The sequence below is a fragment of the Anser brachyrhynchus genome (assembly GCF_964034855.1).
Source record: "Anser brachyrhynchus genome assembly, chromosome: 3".
Classification (NCBI taxonomy): Eukaryota; Metazoa; Chordata; class Aves; order Anseriformes; family Anatidae; genus Anser; species Anser brachyrhynchus.
In genome coordinates, this window is record NC_137696.1 from 81,464,506 (window position 1) to 81,482,478 (window position 17,973).

Here is a 17,973-nt window from a genome sequence, read left to right on the forward strand (position 1 = left end):
ATTTGGGAGTAAATCCTTTAGATCTTGGACTTTCATTGCACTTGTAATGCCAGGTTTTTTTTGGAAACAAACTGCCTTTTTTTTTTTTTTTAATTTAATTTTTACAATGAAAACACATTTCGTAGTCTCTACTTCTTAGGTATGTTATTTTTGATTTGACAAGAGGACTACACTCCTAACTTAAGTCGCTTTATTATGTGCCTAAAATTAATTTTGAAAAAGTTGCATAAAACTGTAAAAGTTTGCAGAATTAGAGAGTATATTTTTATTTACTAGGTTAAAACAAAGGACTATGAGGGAAAAAAAAACCTATTAAAACTCACTTAAACTGTATATTATAATACATAATAATTTTAAATGTATTAAAAATACAATATTTTAAGTGCTAGCATTACAGTGTTTTTTTCATTCAGAAGTATCTCACAAATTGTTAATTTGTGTATTTTTGTAGTTTTTTTTAATGCTTAACTTATTTTTCCATGAGTTGTGTTAGTGCTTTTATTCTCTTCTTTTAATGCTAGTTTCTCCTCGTACCTAGCCTTGGAGAAGCAAGAAATTTGTATTAAAATACAAAACTACTTTGCTTTTTTCAGCTTGTGGATCTAATATTCACAAGATAGAAACATTTTAATATACATATAGAACATGTAGATTTGTTTTATATTTACTTAGCTTCAAAGTTGGGTTTTGACAGTAAAAAGTCATTGGTGACTACATATAAGGATATTTCATGTTCTTCAGCATTATAAATGCCAAAGCAAGTCGTCCTGTGCATCTTTGTCAAGTACTGCTTCTTGACATACTTCCTCTTGTCCTTCCTCTTTTTCTTTCACTAAGACTTTGCTTGCCTTGTACATTTTATTGAAATTCAAAGCCATGTTGAAATGAAAAAGGTACAGCTTCCCGGTGCTGACTTGTTCTCTGACATATATTTAGGTATAAATATAGTGTATAACACAGTGTATAAATACTTGAGGTGTGGGAGACAGAGGGATTTGGCCAACCTCTTTTCAGTGGTTTGTGGGGATAGGTAATAGCCACAAGATAGAGCACAGGAAGTTCCGCACCAACATGCGAAAGAACTTCTTCGCGGTGAGGGTGACGGAGCACTGGAACAGGCTGCCCAGGGAGGTTGTGGAGTCTCCTTCTCTGGAGATATTCAAGGCCCGTCTGGACGCCTACCTGGGCAGCCTGCTCTAAGGAACCTGCTTTGGCAGGGGGGTTGGACCCGATGATCTTTCGAGGTCCCTTCCAACCCCTTCAATCCTGTGATTCTGTGATTCTGACACCGTAGTCCAAGTTTCAGTGTTACTGCTTCTTCCTTTTCAAATGTTATTGTCACCCTGGAGATAGCAAGCCACCTCCTGTCTTTTTTATTCTAGCTCAGACCATGTCCTAGGGAGAGACAAATGCATCCACTGGGTGTCAACTCTCCCCGTCAAAGAGCATGTTGTGTGCACAGGTCCTGGATTCCAATGTGCCATATATTAGACAACAGTTGACTCGCTACTGCAATGTAACCATAAAATTTCTGAAATGCCAAGAAATCACTGTGGCATTTGAAATACACAGTCACAGTTTTCAGAATATAGTTGACAGTTTTTGTGGAACAAGCAAAATTTATTCTTCTTTTGTTAAGTATACCTATTTTCTCAAATAGTCATCTTTTAGTTTATAAGGTTTTCGTATTTCTCAAACACCATTGATAGCTTCTTATAACTATTAAAAAGAATGAAAAAGAGAAGAGAGAGAGATTTATAATGATTTTAACAAGAAGGATTTGGGAGAGGAGCCTTATTTTACCCTAGCAGATACCTATACAAAACCTCAGTGCTGTGCTGTACAGACACGGAAGTCCACCTCACACACTATGTTACAGAAAGGGATTTTTGGCATGAAGAAATCTACCTGTGTACATAACCAATTAATTCATATCTTTGAAGATTGGCACCTACCTTTAAATAGCAAAATTTCTGATGTTTTATCTCTAATTGCAAAAGCTAGTCATTGTGCAAGTATGCTATAATACTGCCTGCATTACCAACATGTACCGATGTTTTGTTCTTCAGTAGTCCGTCCACTTGCAATAGGTGCACGTGTACCAACTACAAATTAAACTGATTAAAACTGTTAAAATTCCTGCATTAGTGTTTTCCTTCTTAAGCAAGATCACCATTCAGTACAAAATAGTATAGATAAATAAATACTTTGAGAGACAAAATCTGCCAGTTTGTTAAATAAGAAAAACTGAAGAGGGAAAGGCAAGGTTCAAATAATAAAAAAAAAATACTAATTGCAAGTTGTTATGCTCCTAAAATTTTGTGCAATAAAAAGAAAAAGTTTATATCTCCTTATCACTTTGCACATAATGCAAATAATAGGATTTCTTCATTTTGGGGTGGTTGTTTATTTTCAATCAGAAAGTGTACACAGGAGCCACATAATGACATCAGTAGCCACTTATAGCTGCTAACAGTGAGTACTTATGACCATTATAGTTAAAACTTAAAATGTGCTCCTAGTAATTATATAAGCGATTTCAGTGAAAATATGATTATTCAGTGTTCTTTACCTAAATAAACTAGAAGTTGCAACATTTTTCGGGGGGGGGGGGGGGGGGGGGGGGTCAGAAATAACTCTGCTTCCTACATACATTGGCTTGTATTTAAAATGAAGAAATGAAGAGCAAGGGAACAAAGATTTCATCTGTAAAATACAACTAGGAATTATATATATATATATATGTATATATATATATATATGATTCCTTTCTTGCCTTAGTTACCATGACTGTGATAGAAAATAAAATACAGTGCAGTGTTTAGTTTTTCCTTTGGCTTGGTTACACACTGGTGTATTCCGAAAGATCAGAGCTGCTGTGAGATGATTATTAGTTGCATGAATTTTAAGCTATTAACTACCTTTATTCAGTTTTATGAAACTAGTGTCCTGTGTACTTCAAATCACTACACAGGAATTGTAGAAGCTCAAATGTATGTCCTTCATTAAGTAAAAGGTCAGTATTCAAGCTTTAAAAAAGAGCTATATGGCTTAGTAAGAGCCTGGTCAAAAAGTCAGTAAAGGAAAGGGAACTAGCTTGACATAATATGTTTCCAATGTGAATTCTTAATAGTTGTTTTAACCCCTTAGTTATAGCCAACAGGCGGGTTAACACTGATTTTTCTAGGCTCTAAATTGCTAATTCAAGTTAAGTATTACAAAATACTCAGACATGCCAGGTCAAGAGAGTCAGACATTTACACACCTAAGAGCAAAACAAGCAAGCAATAATACTCCTCTCTAAAAGCCTATTTGAAAGTCAGAATTGTATTATTTTTCCCGTAAATGCAAATTTGTTGCACTAATGTTTTCTTGGCAGGTCATATGCTGCATCATGTGAAGATTGGGTTAAAGGTAAAACAGTGTGTCCATCAAATCCCCTCCATTGCAATGGAAGCAACAATTCAGCCAATTACCCGCACAGTGCTCCGAGTCCGGCTGAACATCACTCCTGACTTCACATGGAATGATCAGGTAAAAAAAAAAAAAATGTGGAGGCCTAGAAGTATTCATTTAGCTTCAATCACAGGGAGACCATAGCTGTTTGGATAAGATTTTTTTTTTCTCTGAAAAGCAAATTTGATAACAGGAATGGCACAACCTTTAAGACTTTTCTGGAAGAAGGCAGCCAAAGATCTTCTTTTTATTTCCATTAATTGTAACAAGGTTGCCATGTTTATAACATGTTGAAGCAAGTGCTAATACTGGAATATTAATAGCATCACACATAGATTTGAGTTTGTACTGGGTCTGAGTTATTGCCCACAGAGTTATATGCCCAAAAAGGACAGCAAAGAAAAGGGAGACACAGATGGCTTTCTGAACTGTGAATGAATGTCAAACTCAGAAAATAAAGCCTTGAAATACAGTTCATGTATGCCAAGTTCTGTTGCTCTCCATGGCTTCACAAATGTATATTCACATCAGTGTCTTTTCTGAATTGTACTTGCCTGAACAGAAAAGCTGAGATATGTTTGGAATTATATTCATCTTTACAGTGAAAATTTAAATACAAGGTATTGTATTAATTGGACACATACTCATACCCTTTCATTCAGAATTTGTTAATTAGAAATAGATTTAAGACAAATCTAAATGAAATACCAATGTCCACATGGGGGCATTGTATTGTTGCTGGTACTTCTGAAACATTCTACAGAAAGAAGGCAAACATACATCAATGGACAAGCATATTTGTCTTTTTCTACTCTTAAAAGATAAAAGAAATTATCATTCTGAAAGGTGGCTAAGTATGTTTTATTAAAAAATAAGTTAAAAATCCCCTCACAAATTTAATCTAATCACAAGTAAATTAGAGTTTTATTCCATAAACATTTAGATGATATTGGAATTTATTTTCCCTGCCTGAAGGCTTTTACTTTTGTTTTGGAAGCTTCACAAAGCTAGCATGTGAATGGGAGGTTAAAGTCTAATTTATTTTTTTTTGCTACCTGCATTTATTACAAAAATATTTTAATGGGTCCCTAACGTAAATTATAATAAGTATTTTTTGGTAGGATTGAAACAGGTTTTTATCATTCAATCTTTTATCCATGTTACCTGAATGCTATTAAAGACATATTAAACTATCTTCATATTAATACAAAGTAATTTCTCAGTCTATTTTCATTCTACAAAATTTAGATTCTTCCAGATTTTTACAAATCAAAAAGGGATCTGCACAGAATTCTACTCCTATATGTCATCTCTGAACTTCTGAAGTTCAGAAAACAGGTTTTTGCCCAAGCTTCGCTATGACCTTTTGACATAGCGTTCCTAGTATTTCCTAGCTTTGGAAATATTGTGGGTATCTTGTCTATTCAACATATGCAGCTCTTGTATTTGTAAAGTGATACTCGTCAAAACTTGGAAAGTTCCTCAATACTTTTTTCCTGTTTTTTTTTTTTTTTTTTGTCAGGTAGCTATTTCTTATTTTTTTCTTGTGATTTTTGTTTCTTTTTTCTTTTTTTCTTTAGTAAATGAAACTTCTATCTCTTTAGAAAAACAAAGCTGTTAAAGTTTAATCGTCATTAAAAATGAATAACTACCTTTTCAATTCAACCACTGAAAGTCCAAAATTGCTTCTGCATCATCACACAGTTTCCTTGCAAGCTGTTCAGAAGACTATTGTCAGACACTATAGGTACAGCTGTAAATGATACAAAAACTAGCTGTCCAAAAATAATAAAAAAAATTTAAAAAAAATGGCAATACTCAAGTAAAATCAGAATATTAAAAATGTAAATACTATGCTTAACTGAAATGACTCACTTAGCTAACATTTTATGTTTTTAAGACTGTTTCTTTACCTGGATACTTAATTCTAGAACAGTCTCATGAATTTTGGACTTAGCTTTACAAGGAAAAGGCAAGAAGATGTATTTCGGTAAATGTTGAGACAGATCCCAGTGGAAAATTCTTACTGTACTGTCAGAGCCAAGGGACTCTAAATATATGTAGACAGAGCAAATAAATATTACTGCAGCCATGAGGAGTCCAGCAGAAATACAGAATAATGTAACTAGTATTAATTAGCCGAGTCATATATCAAACATGCAGTTTTAGGCAATGCTTGGCCAAAATACAGGTACACGTCAGTTCTTAAGAACTCTCCAGAGCTCTTGAGAATCATTACTTTTGAGCCTATTTCCCCATGCAGTTTTTCCACAGGACTCTTCAAAGATGCTCTTACCATTGATTACAAAAATTCTGAGCTTTGAACTTCATAGCCTTCCTTACATCTTCCAACATTTTTTCACCTTCACATTGTTTTTATACCTTCCTCATCAGAAACATCAGTAATATAAGCTCATTTAAAAGTATGAATTCCATACTACTTTACTATGCACTTTTCTCCTTTTCCTAGATAGATATTTAAGTAAAATTGGCACACTGGAACATGAGTAATTGATTCTGGCAAAGAAACAAAAATTCTTGACTGAGTATTCCACATAGCTACCATTTGTGGCTGGCACTACAAAATAACTCATTAAGACTACAGGTACACAACAAAGTAAGCTAAAATCTAGGACGAAATAAAGTATTAACATATGGCATGGAATTCATAAAGAGCCAGCTCTGTCTATGTTCTTCTCACTTAACCTATAGCAGTGAGTGGATCAAACTACAGTGTTCTGAATCTTTTTCTAGAAGAGAGGGCAAAGAGAGAGGAATGTTAGAATGCAGTCCGATTTTTACTATGAGAATGTTTTTGACTGACAGCAAAAGTCAATTTTTCTGTACACAGAATCAACAGACAGAAGTACAAGGAGGAAAAAGAAGGCATCCTTTTTTACAACCCTGAAGGGAAGTCTGGCAGTTTGGTCTATTTATAGACAGCTGAAGCACTAACTAGTTTCAGTTGCTTTTATATTGTGTCCATTTATATTATATACACATTAGGCAAACTCTTATTGCAATACGGCCTTTAAGCAGACAAATTAATTAGAAGTGTTATATTGCTCTTATCTCTCATTTCTGTGTTCTGTTGTAAGCCTAGATCATTTGGAACTATACCTGATACACCTGTCAAATCTTGGGAACCTCATTACAACTATAATAAAGCTGTCTTTTCTACTCTTAAAGGTACATGGCACTGTGGGAGAGCCCTGGTGGATTTGGGTAGAAGACCCTACTAATGATCACATTTATCATTCAGAATACTTCATCATTCAAAAAAAGCAGGTAATGGATTCAGAATCTCATAGCAAGACAAAAATAAAGTTAGTGAGATGGAAGGTTTTAAGGCCAAACAGAATTTTGAGCTAATCAGATTTGAAAAGCAGCAGCACAGCTTTTAGTTTCAGATGTTTGTTTTAAGCCTGGACTTTCACAAAGATGTTTCCTAATCTCAGATGTCCCTTTTTCTCTTCGTCGTTTGGTGGGACATTTTTTTTCCAGATTAAAATGGAAAGACTGTAACAGTTTTGTCTGTTAAAGATGAAGAATTAGTCTTATTTGTACCTTGAAGTTAATGGAAGCAAAATCCACTGCCAATGGTGAAATATTTAATGGATGTGAATATCTTGCATTTGGAGTTGCACACATACTTTATTGCTTTGTGTTAGTAATGATTATGAAAGTGAGGCAAACTGTATGATTTTTCAAGTTACTGGTTTGTCTGTCCAGTAATTATTCTCTACACAATGTTTGCATTAGGTCATTACTAAAGAATCTCAACTACTGGTGTTCACAATCCCAATTTTTGAACCTCTGCCTTCTCAATATTACATTCGAGCTGTGTCCGATAGATGGTTAGGAGCAGAAGCTGTGTGCATCATAAATTTTCAACACTTGATTCTTCCAGAGAGGCATCCACCCCACACAGGTAATTTCAAATGTGATCATTTTGTTTCAATTCATCTTGTTTGTATTGATTTTCCTTATGATAATGCAACAAATCTCTAACGCATTTTTTGTAAGGGAAAAGTATATGGTATTTCATTTTCTCATATATTTGTATTATTGATACCATTTTTCATTAACTTTAAAGCTCTCTATAATTTTAAAATCCTGAATAAAAAACAGCTTATTTTAGCTCAATGTGATACCGGCTTTTTTTGCTACTCCAGGCTCACTATAAACCATAGGAAAATTGAAAATGTCGTATAAAAGTAGGCTGCGTTACAATATGTCTTATCTTAGCATTGCATTTCTTCTGGACTGGTTCAAAATAATCTTAGCGTGGATGGTTGTGTTATAAGTGGTATTCAGCAAAGAAAAGAACAGTTAAAATTTTGAAGATATGCAACATTTTACTACTTTTTCTAAAATGCATGCTTCGTTGCAAGCACTGTTACAGTGCTGAACATCTAATTTCAACTCATTCAAGCCATGGCCTTCCCCTCCCCCTCCTTTTTAACACTTGGCACAGAAGCATATGTTTGTGTTTTGATTCTTTTTTTCTGGATACATAAATTGCTTTATACATTCATTGTGCCTGATGTCATTGTAAAACCTTTCCACTGTAATTACATTTGGCTCATCTAGCAGTCTGTGAAGTGAGTGCCTTCAGAAATACTCAGTTCTCATACGATGTTGTCCTTTGGCATGCATAAATTCACATGTGTTTGTGAAGTGTTTAGCTATTGTTATACTGTACCTACGCTGTCTGGAAAAGCATGTGTAACCTTTTTATCTAATTGACTGATCACTGACTACTATTCAGAAGAAACAGAAAGATATTTACACATCACCAGTTATGGAGCCTCTAGGATTTATGGTAATTGATTTCAATTCCCATCTGGTTCCCACTCAACAGTGAAGTACATAGAGGCCCTGCTAGGCAGAAAACCTTCTTTCTCCTCAGCAGAACCCAAGAAATCAGTTTTAGTGGGAATGATAAAACAGCCATAAGGTATCAGGGAAAAGCATGTGAAGAATATTAGGCATCATTGCCTCGGTAGATTTTATGACTCCCATATCATACCTTAATGTGAAGCACCCTGAAAAGACAATGAGACCTCCAGCCACTAAAAAAAAAAAAAAAAGAAAAAAAAAGAAAAAAAAAAAACACTGACCAACTTCAAAGCAAGCATCTGCATAGCAGAATCACTGCAGTCTCCTTAATTTGGTAGAATTCCAAATCCAATCTGGTTATATATATCATCTCCCAGATTCCACAGTCTCTAATTGTTTGGATAGCAGATGCCCTCAAGTTATACAGAGAATCATATACTGAAAGGCTGTTTGTTTGTTTATTGAGATTATATCTTTAATTACATATTTTAAGGATTAGATGCAAAATTTAGTTGTATTCCTCTGATTTGTATTACTCCATCAATTCAGAAACTTAACTAGATGGATTTTTTTTCTTGAAATATACAGACTGCTGTAGTCCAGCTCTACATTCTGTTATCATAAGAAGCTGGACATATACATGTAGTCTAATACAGTGAGTTTAGAACTTAATACAACTGGAAGAAAGCAAGCAGTTTTAAGAAAAAGATTAATTTATGCAAGTGGCTGGTTTCACAGCTGTCGGAATATTAACTACAGTACTTCAAGAAATACTTAGAGCTATAAAATCAATTTTTCATTATTCCTCATTGAAATTAACAATGTCCCAATGGGGGTTCTATGTCATATGAAATGTTAGGTAAAGCCATTTCCAGTCTAAGTTTTCCACTGAAGTATCGGTTAATATCTTTACCTTCATAATAGACTGACTATGTTATAGGATGGCATCTGTTGTTGTGCACTCATGATTATCTTGTGTTTGTAGAGCTTCTAGATCTTCAGCCTTTGCCTGTCACAGCCTTAGGACATCGAGAATATGAAGTACTCTACAAGTTCACACACTTCAATCCTATCCAGACCCAGATATTTCATACACTTTATCACACAGACTGTAATGTTCTTCTTGGAGCACCTACAGGTTCTGGAAAGACTGTTGCTGCTGAATTAGCCATCTTTAGAGTTTTTAACAAGTATCCCACATCAAAGGTTTGTAAAATAGATTTACAAGAATCATTTAGTGTAGGTATGTTTTCAGCAGTCCAAAAGCCTAGGAAGACTATGGCAAACTGAATTTTGGTTTCTCCAATTAATACCTGTCGGGGTATAAAATGCTTATGCTTTTATTTCAACTTTATATATTAATCAGTGTGCAACTAGAGTTAAATCTGAAAACTTGCCATAAAGACATTGGTTTTCCTTTTCCATACTTACTTGCATTTCCTAAGTTCTTTTTGCTTAGACTTTAATCTTCTACTAGCAGTAGTTCTGTTTTACAGCTATTAGTTCCCCTCCATGTCAATACAACTAGCCCGGTCTCTCCCTTATTTAAACAAATGAATTGCAATTAATTGCTACGAGCCAATTTTCTCTTCTGCCTTGTCCCTGTGTTTTATTTCTTAAAACAAAGTGCCTAAAAGCTGAGCATTTCAACTTCTGGGATTTTGTTTTCAAAGTGAACGTATGGCTGTACCTTAAGTCAGACATCTTGTCTTAGGTACCCACATTTTAGCCTTAAAGTCTTTGGAAAAGGTATTTATATCTGACTGTAAGATTTAACCAAAGAATAACCTTTGAAATTAACAAAAATCATGTATGTAAATCACTTATTCATCTTTGAAATTTTAGTATCTTCTTGTAATTTGTTATGCCAGGCTGTGGTAAGCAAGACTCAGATACATTTTAAGTTTATGTATTAGATTTACAACATTGCCAATTGTTAAATGAGTGTATATATATATATATATTTGTTCGTTTGTTTGCTTTAATAAAGCCAAAAGTCTGGCTTTATTAATGTATGTGAATTATTCATATACTAGTTTCTTCATGTTCAAACAACAGACCTTAAAAGTTCAAAATATTTAACCATAAACCTGTAAATAAATTTATGTCAGAGTATTCTCCCCTGCAGGGTGAGCTTCTTTGAGAGAAATAGTGTGATAATTTACTCAGAATAATCAGCTTTATAATTTAACTTTTAATGTTTAAATAATTAAACAATGTATCTAAAAATCAGGTAAGATATTACTTGCTGGAAATTCTGATTTTTTTTCTGTTCTAGAATGCAGGTTTCCTGATTTTATAGTCCCGACAAATATGTCCTTATGTATATAAGTGGGTTTTCATATTAAATGGTGTAATAAATACTCCCATTTCTAGAAATTAGTTTTTGTTTCTTAATTTATTTGCTTGCTAATGACTCAAGAAACAAAGCAATATTTTCAGGTGTTGTTTCATGTGTTTAAAATATAATCCTGTTGTATGTCATTTAAGGAACTCGTACCTTAATCATTTTACACATAATGAGAAAGTTAAATCTCATAAGTATAAAAAAAATTTTTCGTATCAATACAATTGAATAAAAATATCTTGTTTAATATCTGATTTTGTAACTTTTTTTTTTCAGGCAGTGTATATTGCGCCATTAAAAGCACTCGTTCGTGAGAGAATTGAGGACTGGAAAGTTAGGATTGAAGAAAAACTTGGTAAAAAGTATGTTTCTCCTTACCTAATCAGAGAAATGAGAAGCAAAAGAACAGCTCATCAAGTATGAATAAAATCTACAGAATACTTTTGAGTATTTAAAAATAGATTTTGCTTGTATATTATCCTTCAAATTTCTAAAAGTTAAAAAAATATGCTATCAGTAGTCGTTGTAGTAAAAGCAAAATCAAAAGTAAAAAAGGGATACACTTTGATATCCACCTATTTTCATTCTCATTACTTGCCAGTATAACAAATATGAAGCTCAGATTTCTGTCTGCAGTGTCTTTGGAAATTTAAACTGCAATTCAAAATAAACATTCATTAGAAGTCTCAGCTATGAAAGGTCTCACAGAAGTTGCATGAACTATATACCAGTATTCGTGTATTGTCTTTCTTATATAAAATACAGAATATAATTGTATTCTTTGGCCTCATGAATTTCGTGCTGATCTTCTCAGGTGCTGGAGTTTAGCCATTACTTTATGACATATAATGTGTATCAGTCATGTTGATGCTTTCTAAAGTTATAGTTTTGTGAGTTAAAAATTATGCACTCACCTTCCACTCACCTATATATAGCTTTTTTGTAAGTTAAAGCTTAGAGCACACCAGAGATTTTAATAAAAGGGTGTACTACCCTGTGTACACAAAATTACCATTGAGTTTTCTGCTATTAACGTAGCAGTGACTTGTTAACTGGCAATATCTCTTTTTTATTTTATTGTTGTTGTTGTTGTTTTAATGGTGTGTGAGGATAAATTATTTACCTCATCGTTTTAAAATATTTTCAGGTAATATTTTCTTTTTGAGACTGACTCCAATATTTGTGACTTAAATGTTGCATAGAAGATACACATTACTTTGATGAATTTTTATTAGGTGTATCGTAAAAATGTCAAAAATCCATTATATTCAGTCTAAAACGATGGATCATCTCAGTGTTTGTGGAAATTGAAAGGATTATAAGGTAAACAGTTAGAAAAACTCGGCTAATCTTTCCCAGAAATGGCTCCAAGATAATTTCAGTTCTACTCTTAATGGAACTTTACCAACAAATGCAGATATGCTATAATCCAGACTTGTTGTTCAAAACAAAGATCTATATGGAACAGCAAGCAGCACCTTAGTTGCCTTAGAAAACTTTTATGCTGGCTAAAACAGGATGTTATGATTCACATTATATCATATTAATATTCCTGTATGATCTTCATTTTGAAAAAGGAATCATAGATGGTTTTGGACTCATATTCACCCTCTTCCTTTTGTATAGTATTGCAAAGGAATGGTATTCGGTATTAACGTGGTATTTGCTAGAAAAACAAAGACAGGTTTGTTAACTGAAAACAGCTTTGAAAATCCTGTTAGAATCCTGACCAGAAACAGTAAACTAACTTTGTTTAATTTTGTTTCTTCTCTCGTTTAAGAGTTTAAGTTTAAGAGTTAATGTTTGAACATTAAGGTGTTCTAAAGCATCAAAAAGACAGTTTTATGTAGTCTGATAAAACACCTATCTTGATTACAGGGTTGTGGAGTTGACAGGAGATGTGACTCCTGATATGAGAGCTATTGCCCAAGCTGACCTGATTGTTACTACCCCAGAGAAGTGGGATGGTGTCAGCAGAAGCTGGCAGAACAGAAGCTATGTTCAGAAAGTTTCCATTCTTATCATAGACGAAATCCATCTGCTAGGTGAGCATGGTTTTCTTTTTCTTTTCTGTTTTTTGTAATCAGAATTGTAGCTAAATTTGAAGAACTGTGCTTGTACTTAGGATCTGAAAATACTTTTGACCTGAAACTGTGCTTGTACTTATGACCTGAAAATACTATTTTTACACCTGAACTTTTTATTTTTCTCTGTTTTTCAATGGATTTCACATTTACCAGGGGATGAGAGAGGCCCAGTACTGGAAGTCATTGTGTCTCGAACAAACTTCATCTCATCTCACACAGAGAAGCCTGTAAGAGTAGTTGGCTTATCCACTGCATTAGCAAATGCCAGGGATCTTGCTGACTGGCTAAATATCAATCAGGTATGAAAAATGTTTCAGAAGATGGATATGTATTAGTGCTGCAGAAAAGCAAAATAGCAATTTAGAAGGTAATTCAAGATTAAACTTGTAAAAATGTTTTCTTTTAGATGGGTCTGTTCAACTTCCGACCTTCAGTACGTCCAGTTCCTCTGGAGGTACACATTCAGGGCTTCCCTGGCCAGCATTACTGTCCTCGCATGGCTAGCATGAACAAACCTGCATTCCAGGGTAAGCAAGCTCCCAGACCTTTTACTTCTTTATGTAACAGAAATAAAGTCTCTGAGCACTTTACACAGAACATTTGCAGCACATTTACAACATGTGTTACTGTATGTACTCTTGGCATGTATAGGGAGAATCTGCTTCTGCTAATGACCCAAAGCTATTTGTCTGAAACATAAAGTGTGCTGCAAACGCAACATATACCAGGGGAATGTAGTGTATTTAGAACAGAAGAATAAAATTAGTGCTAATGAAGGGGAAATAAAATGTGTTTTCTTTTAGTGTTTGACACCATAAAGAAACATTTGTGTAAAAATATTTGAAATTTAGAAAGTAATAAAACCATTCATATTATTAATCTGCTGAGGTATTTTCATATGTACCGCTGAATGTAAGCATTAAAAAATTGTGAACAGAAGTTGTAAGTCAGACTAACCTCACGTAATTCTAGTTTCAAAGCAATAGCCATAAAATTCAAAATTTGTAGTGCATCCAGATATGCTTCTGTTTTCAATTTTTTATTCTCAGCAAAACTGGCATGCAGGATAGATTTAAGAAAAACTCTAATATTTTATTGGAACATGTTTTGTTTGGGTTACATAAGGAATATTTATTATATCAATTAAAAATAACCTCCAATATAAATTTTGTGATGTGAACTGCTGTTGATTGTGAGGTGACATTTGCGAGGTGACTTTTTAGCTGCTTTAATTATCCTTATGACAGAAGCAAAGTATTGATTGTGGACTAGAGACCAATCTTGACAGCTCAGATTATTTACACCTCCACAAGAGCATTGTACAAAAACACTAATGAACAATAAATCTGTCCTGGGCTGTTATGCCACACCTGTTCCAGAAGCAACAGAAATTCATTAGATGCTGGGGTTTGAAAATATATAGATGTATTGGCATATATAGTTGTAAGGTATAAATACACATGAATAATCCTATTTCAATAATTTCACAACTGTATGGTGTGTGTATATGCAGGAGCTCACTCAGGGTAGTATCCATGATCTGGGAATAATGTGTGATAGTGGATATGAAATGGTTCTCAGAAATTAACAATGCATAAAATTAATTGGTAGAATGAGGATTACATGAGAAAACAGAAACTGATTTTGTATAACAGACTGAGAGAGTGTATCCAAAGTACATACAACTGTTCATACTTCTAGTACTGTTTATAGTTCTAGTGCTTGTTGATGTTAAAAAAAAAACTGTAGACATGATTTGAGGGCTTTTTCCTCACTTGTTTGACCTGATGTAGTCAAGATTATTTTAACATTTCCATTGCAATTCTTATTCCTGAGATCATTAAAAAAAAAAAAAAATCTGCAACCTGAAGTTTTTTGAACATGGACAGAGCAAGAAAATGTTTTTGTAGGAAGTTCAAAAACATAATTGGTTCAAATATATCAAACTGATAAGTAAACAGCAGAAACAAAGTTCCTTTGTACCATTATGCCCACCTTTCATAGCAGCTATTCAAAGGTCACCCTCTGCCATTTATACCTTTTTTTTGGTAGATTGAAGTGATATTTTGAATGCAGACATGAATTTATGCGGTCTGTGCACAGGATCAGGCAGAAAAAGCAAGTTTCGGGTCTCAATGGCATTTAGCCTGAGAAAACATATCCTAATAGGTTAGAAAACATAACATACTTATTAGGTTGAGATAGAGAAATACACAAGCTTTAAAGTCTAGGAAGTTTGTCCAGCTTCTGATTTTTGTTTTGTTTTGTTTTCTTTTTTCCTTTTTTTTCTGTTTGTTTTTTTTTTTTTCTATTTTCTTCTTTTAAATCTTTAGATTACAATTATCACTGAAATATCAGGGCAAATTAGCTCAGATTCAGCTAAGCAGTTACATGACTTTTGATTCAGAGATGGTATGAGCTCATCTCACTTGTATCTGTCTGTCAGAACAGAGTGGATAACTTCAGCTGTATATCAGCTGCAGAGAAGTGTATCAGCTGTGTAGGTATTACAAAGAGAAATTCTGTTTTTTTGTCATTAAAGGTCCCAGTCCTAAAGTTTCGTTTTTCTCAACAGCTATCCGGAGCCATTCTCCAGCCAAGCCTGTTCTTATTTTCGTGTCATCCAGACGTCAGACGAGGCTTACTGCCTTAGATCTGATTGCTTTCCTAGCTACTGAGGATGATCCCAAACAATGGCTGAAGATGGATGAAAGAGAGGTAGAATAATTTTACCTGAATTATTTTTAATTTGCTTCTATTTTATTGATGTCTATTTGAAAATACAATACATTAAAAAACAAAGAGTGATTTGGGGGTAGATCTTGAAACAGCTATTCATATGCTAAATTTCAAAAATGTATTAAAACTAGTGTTAAATATTAAGTAGTAAGCTTATATAGCATTAAGACTATATAAGCATCTTTTCAAGATCTGATCTTTAGAAAGAGTTTTCTTTTATTTTTCACGCATATCTGTTATTAGTGGTATTTCCATCATCCCAGATAGCATATATCACATGGTAGAAGTCTTTGATAAAAAGATAAGACAAAGAATGAAAGAAAGAAGACTACTGTTCTCTAGTTTACAGCCATAAGTCGGTGGCATGTAGCTGTTGAGCTGAAATTTAAACCAAATCTATTTCAGTGTTCTAGGAGCAAAATCATCCTTCTCATAAGATAACTCTGTCTGTGCTACTGTATATGAATATATATATTGTATATATGTATGTACATATATACATATATCTATCCATCTACATTCATATATATGTATACGTGTATATATAGATATGTACATACACACATGTACAAATGCTGTAGAACCAACCACTTAGGAATGGTATCAGTGAAATAAATTAATGTTATAAAAATGTAAGATAGCTTCTGCCAATATCTTTATTATAAGAATGTTAACATTACAAATTCAAACACTCAGACGTTATGTAATACAGGAGCTAGGATTTTAATTCTTTTTCTTTTTTATGCAATATAATCTTTAATTACATTTTCTTGTATTGTTTCTCCAAACAATCCTTCTTTCATTTATTGGGAAAAACAAATCAAATAATAAACAACCATTCAATATTCTGTTTTATCTGCATTCGGCAAAACGTATACTAGATTTTATTTATTGTACTTTTTTCTGCACCTGCTCTGAATACAGAACTATTTATTTACTTCTGGACTAATGCTACTGATTATAGTACATCATTGCTTCAAAACAATTCTAATTATTGTTCAGATTTCCTAGATTTTGGAAATCAGCTTTCTCTAATGGTTGTAGACCTTCTGCACAGGAATTTGTGATAATATAGGGCCAAGATACAGCAAAATGCATGATTAATAAACCTAAGGTCAAAACCTCGTATTTAACAGTTATATGAAACGTATATATGTATACCAAAAATTACATGCCAAAAACTATAGATTTCTAGATGAGAAGAATGCTTGACTTTGTTTGCTCTTTGAGGAAAAAAAAAAAAGTGAGATTTTTCTATGAGATAAAGCATAACATTTGTATCCTCCCTCTTGGGCGGATTTTACAAGAGCAAATGGATGTCTTGGCTGACAAACTGCTAGTACTGAAACATGTCTTAATCTTATGCTGCTTCCCCAAGTGTGCAACCTCCATTTAACTTGTTTTCTTGAGCATAACAGAAACAATTCATATAAAAATTGCCTAGCAGAGTTCTCTAGTAACTTACACTAGTTTACTGTAGTAATCTCACCTACAATTAGAATATGCAACATGCAGCTTGCTCTAAATGACTTGCATTAATCTGAATAGCTTGCACATGTCATATGAGCCCTTACTGTCCTGAAAAGAACAGTAGCTGAAGCTTCTTCATTTAAGAATTAGAGACTTGCTAGAGAAACGTTTTCTGTTAAGAATCTTTGAATTTGGGTCTTCTGATCATTGACCCTGTCAGAGCCTAGGTATTTTTGTCTGTTTCAGAATATACCTCTGAAGATTTTGAAAGACAAGATGACAAGGACAGACAAACTTTGCATTTATTAGTCTGATAACATTAGCATATGATTTATATTTGAATTAGTAATCTGAATGTTTGGCGCATAACAAAGATACTTATCAAGTTACTCATTTCTGATTGTGTAAATATAAAAGACTGAGGATTACGTCCACAATTGTTATATCTGACCACTATTATGTATAGCACAATTGTGTCTGAAGTACCTACAAGTTCAGGTGGACACTTCTTTAGGTAATCAGGGGACCAGTTTGTAGATTTGTGTTTTAAATGAGCAAGATTAACCTGAGTTTCATTTGACATTAAAGCAAGGGACAAAGTTACAGTAGTGCTACATACCTAGTGCATGTACTGCTTACTTCTTTATCCATAGTATTTTTTATTTAAATATTCTAACTTCAATTTATATTAAAGTCAAGCTTGGATTAGGTGAAATAGGCAAAATTCACAGAATGATTGAGGGTGGAAGGAGCCTCCAGAGATCATCTGATCCAACCCCCCTGCCAAGCAGGGTCACCTGAAGCACGTTGCACAGGATGGCATCCAGGCAGATTTTGAATCTCTCTAGAAAAAGAGCCTTTCTGGGCAACCTGTTCCAGTGCTCTGTCACCCTCAAAATAAAGAAGTGTTTTCTCATATTCGAACTAATGATTATCTACTTTACAGTAGGCAGTTCCCAACCTAAACACTTGCTCACATACTCACAGTGTTTCTCAAGTCCATATAAGATAAAAATGGACCAGTTAGATAAA

The 17,973-nt window shown here is 33.7% G+C and overlaps 1 protein-coding gene across 5 annotated transcripts in view; it reads left to right on the plus strand.

Annotated features, from left to right (window-relative positions):
• Nucleotides 1-17,973, plus strand: part of ASCC3 (activating signal cointegrator 1 complex subunit 3) — a 284,849-nt gene that overhangs the window by 199,480 nt on the left and 67,396 nt on the right. For 4 of the 5 annotated variants that reach the window (XM_080586451.1, XM_080586454.1, XM_080586452.1 and 1 more), the window contains exons 22-30: nucleotides 3,380-3,534; nucleotides 6,646-6,744; nucleotides 7,219-7,387; nucleotides 9,284-9,504; nucleotides 10,922-11,007; nucleotides 12,524-12,690; nucleotides 12,886-13,031; nucleotides 13,139-13,259; nucleotides 15,308-15,450. In XM_080586451.1, coding sequence (XP_080442577.1) covers nucleotides 3,380-3,534; nucleotides 6,646-6,744; nucleotides 7,219-7,387; nucleotides 9,284-9,504; nucleotides 10,922-11,007; nucleotides 12,524-12,690; nucleotides 12,886-13,031; nucleotides 13,139-13,259; nucleotides 15,308-15,450 — 1,307 coding nt within the window. Of the gene's footprint in view, nucleotides 1-3,379; nucleotides 3,535-6,645; nucleotides 6,745-7,218; nucleotides 7,388-9,283; nucleotides 9,505-10,921; nucleotides 11,063-12,523; nucleotides 12,691-12,885; nucleotides 13,032-13,138; nucleotides 13,260-15,307; nucleotides 15,451-17,973 lie in introns of those variants that run through there. The other variant, XM_080586455.1, reaches the window with a different exon arrangement.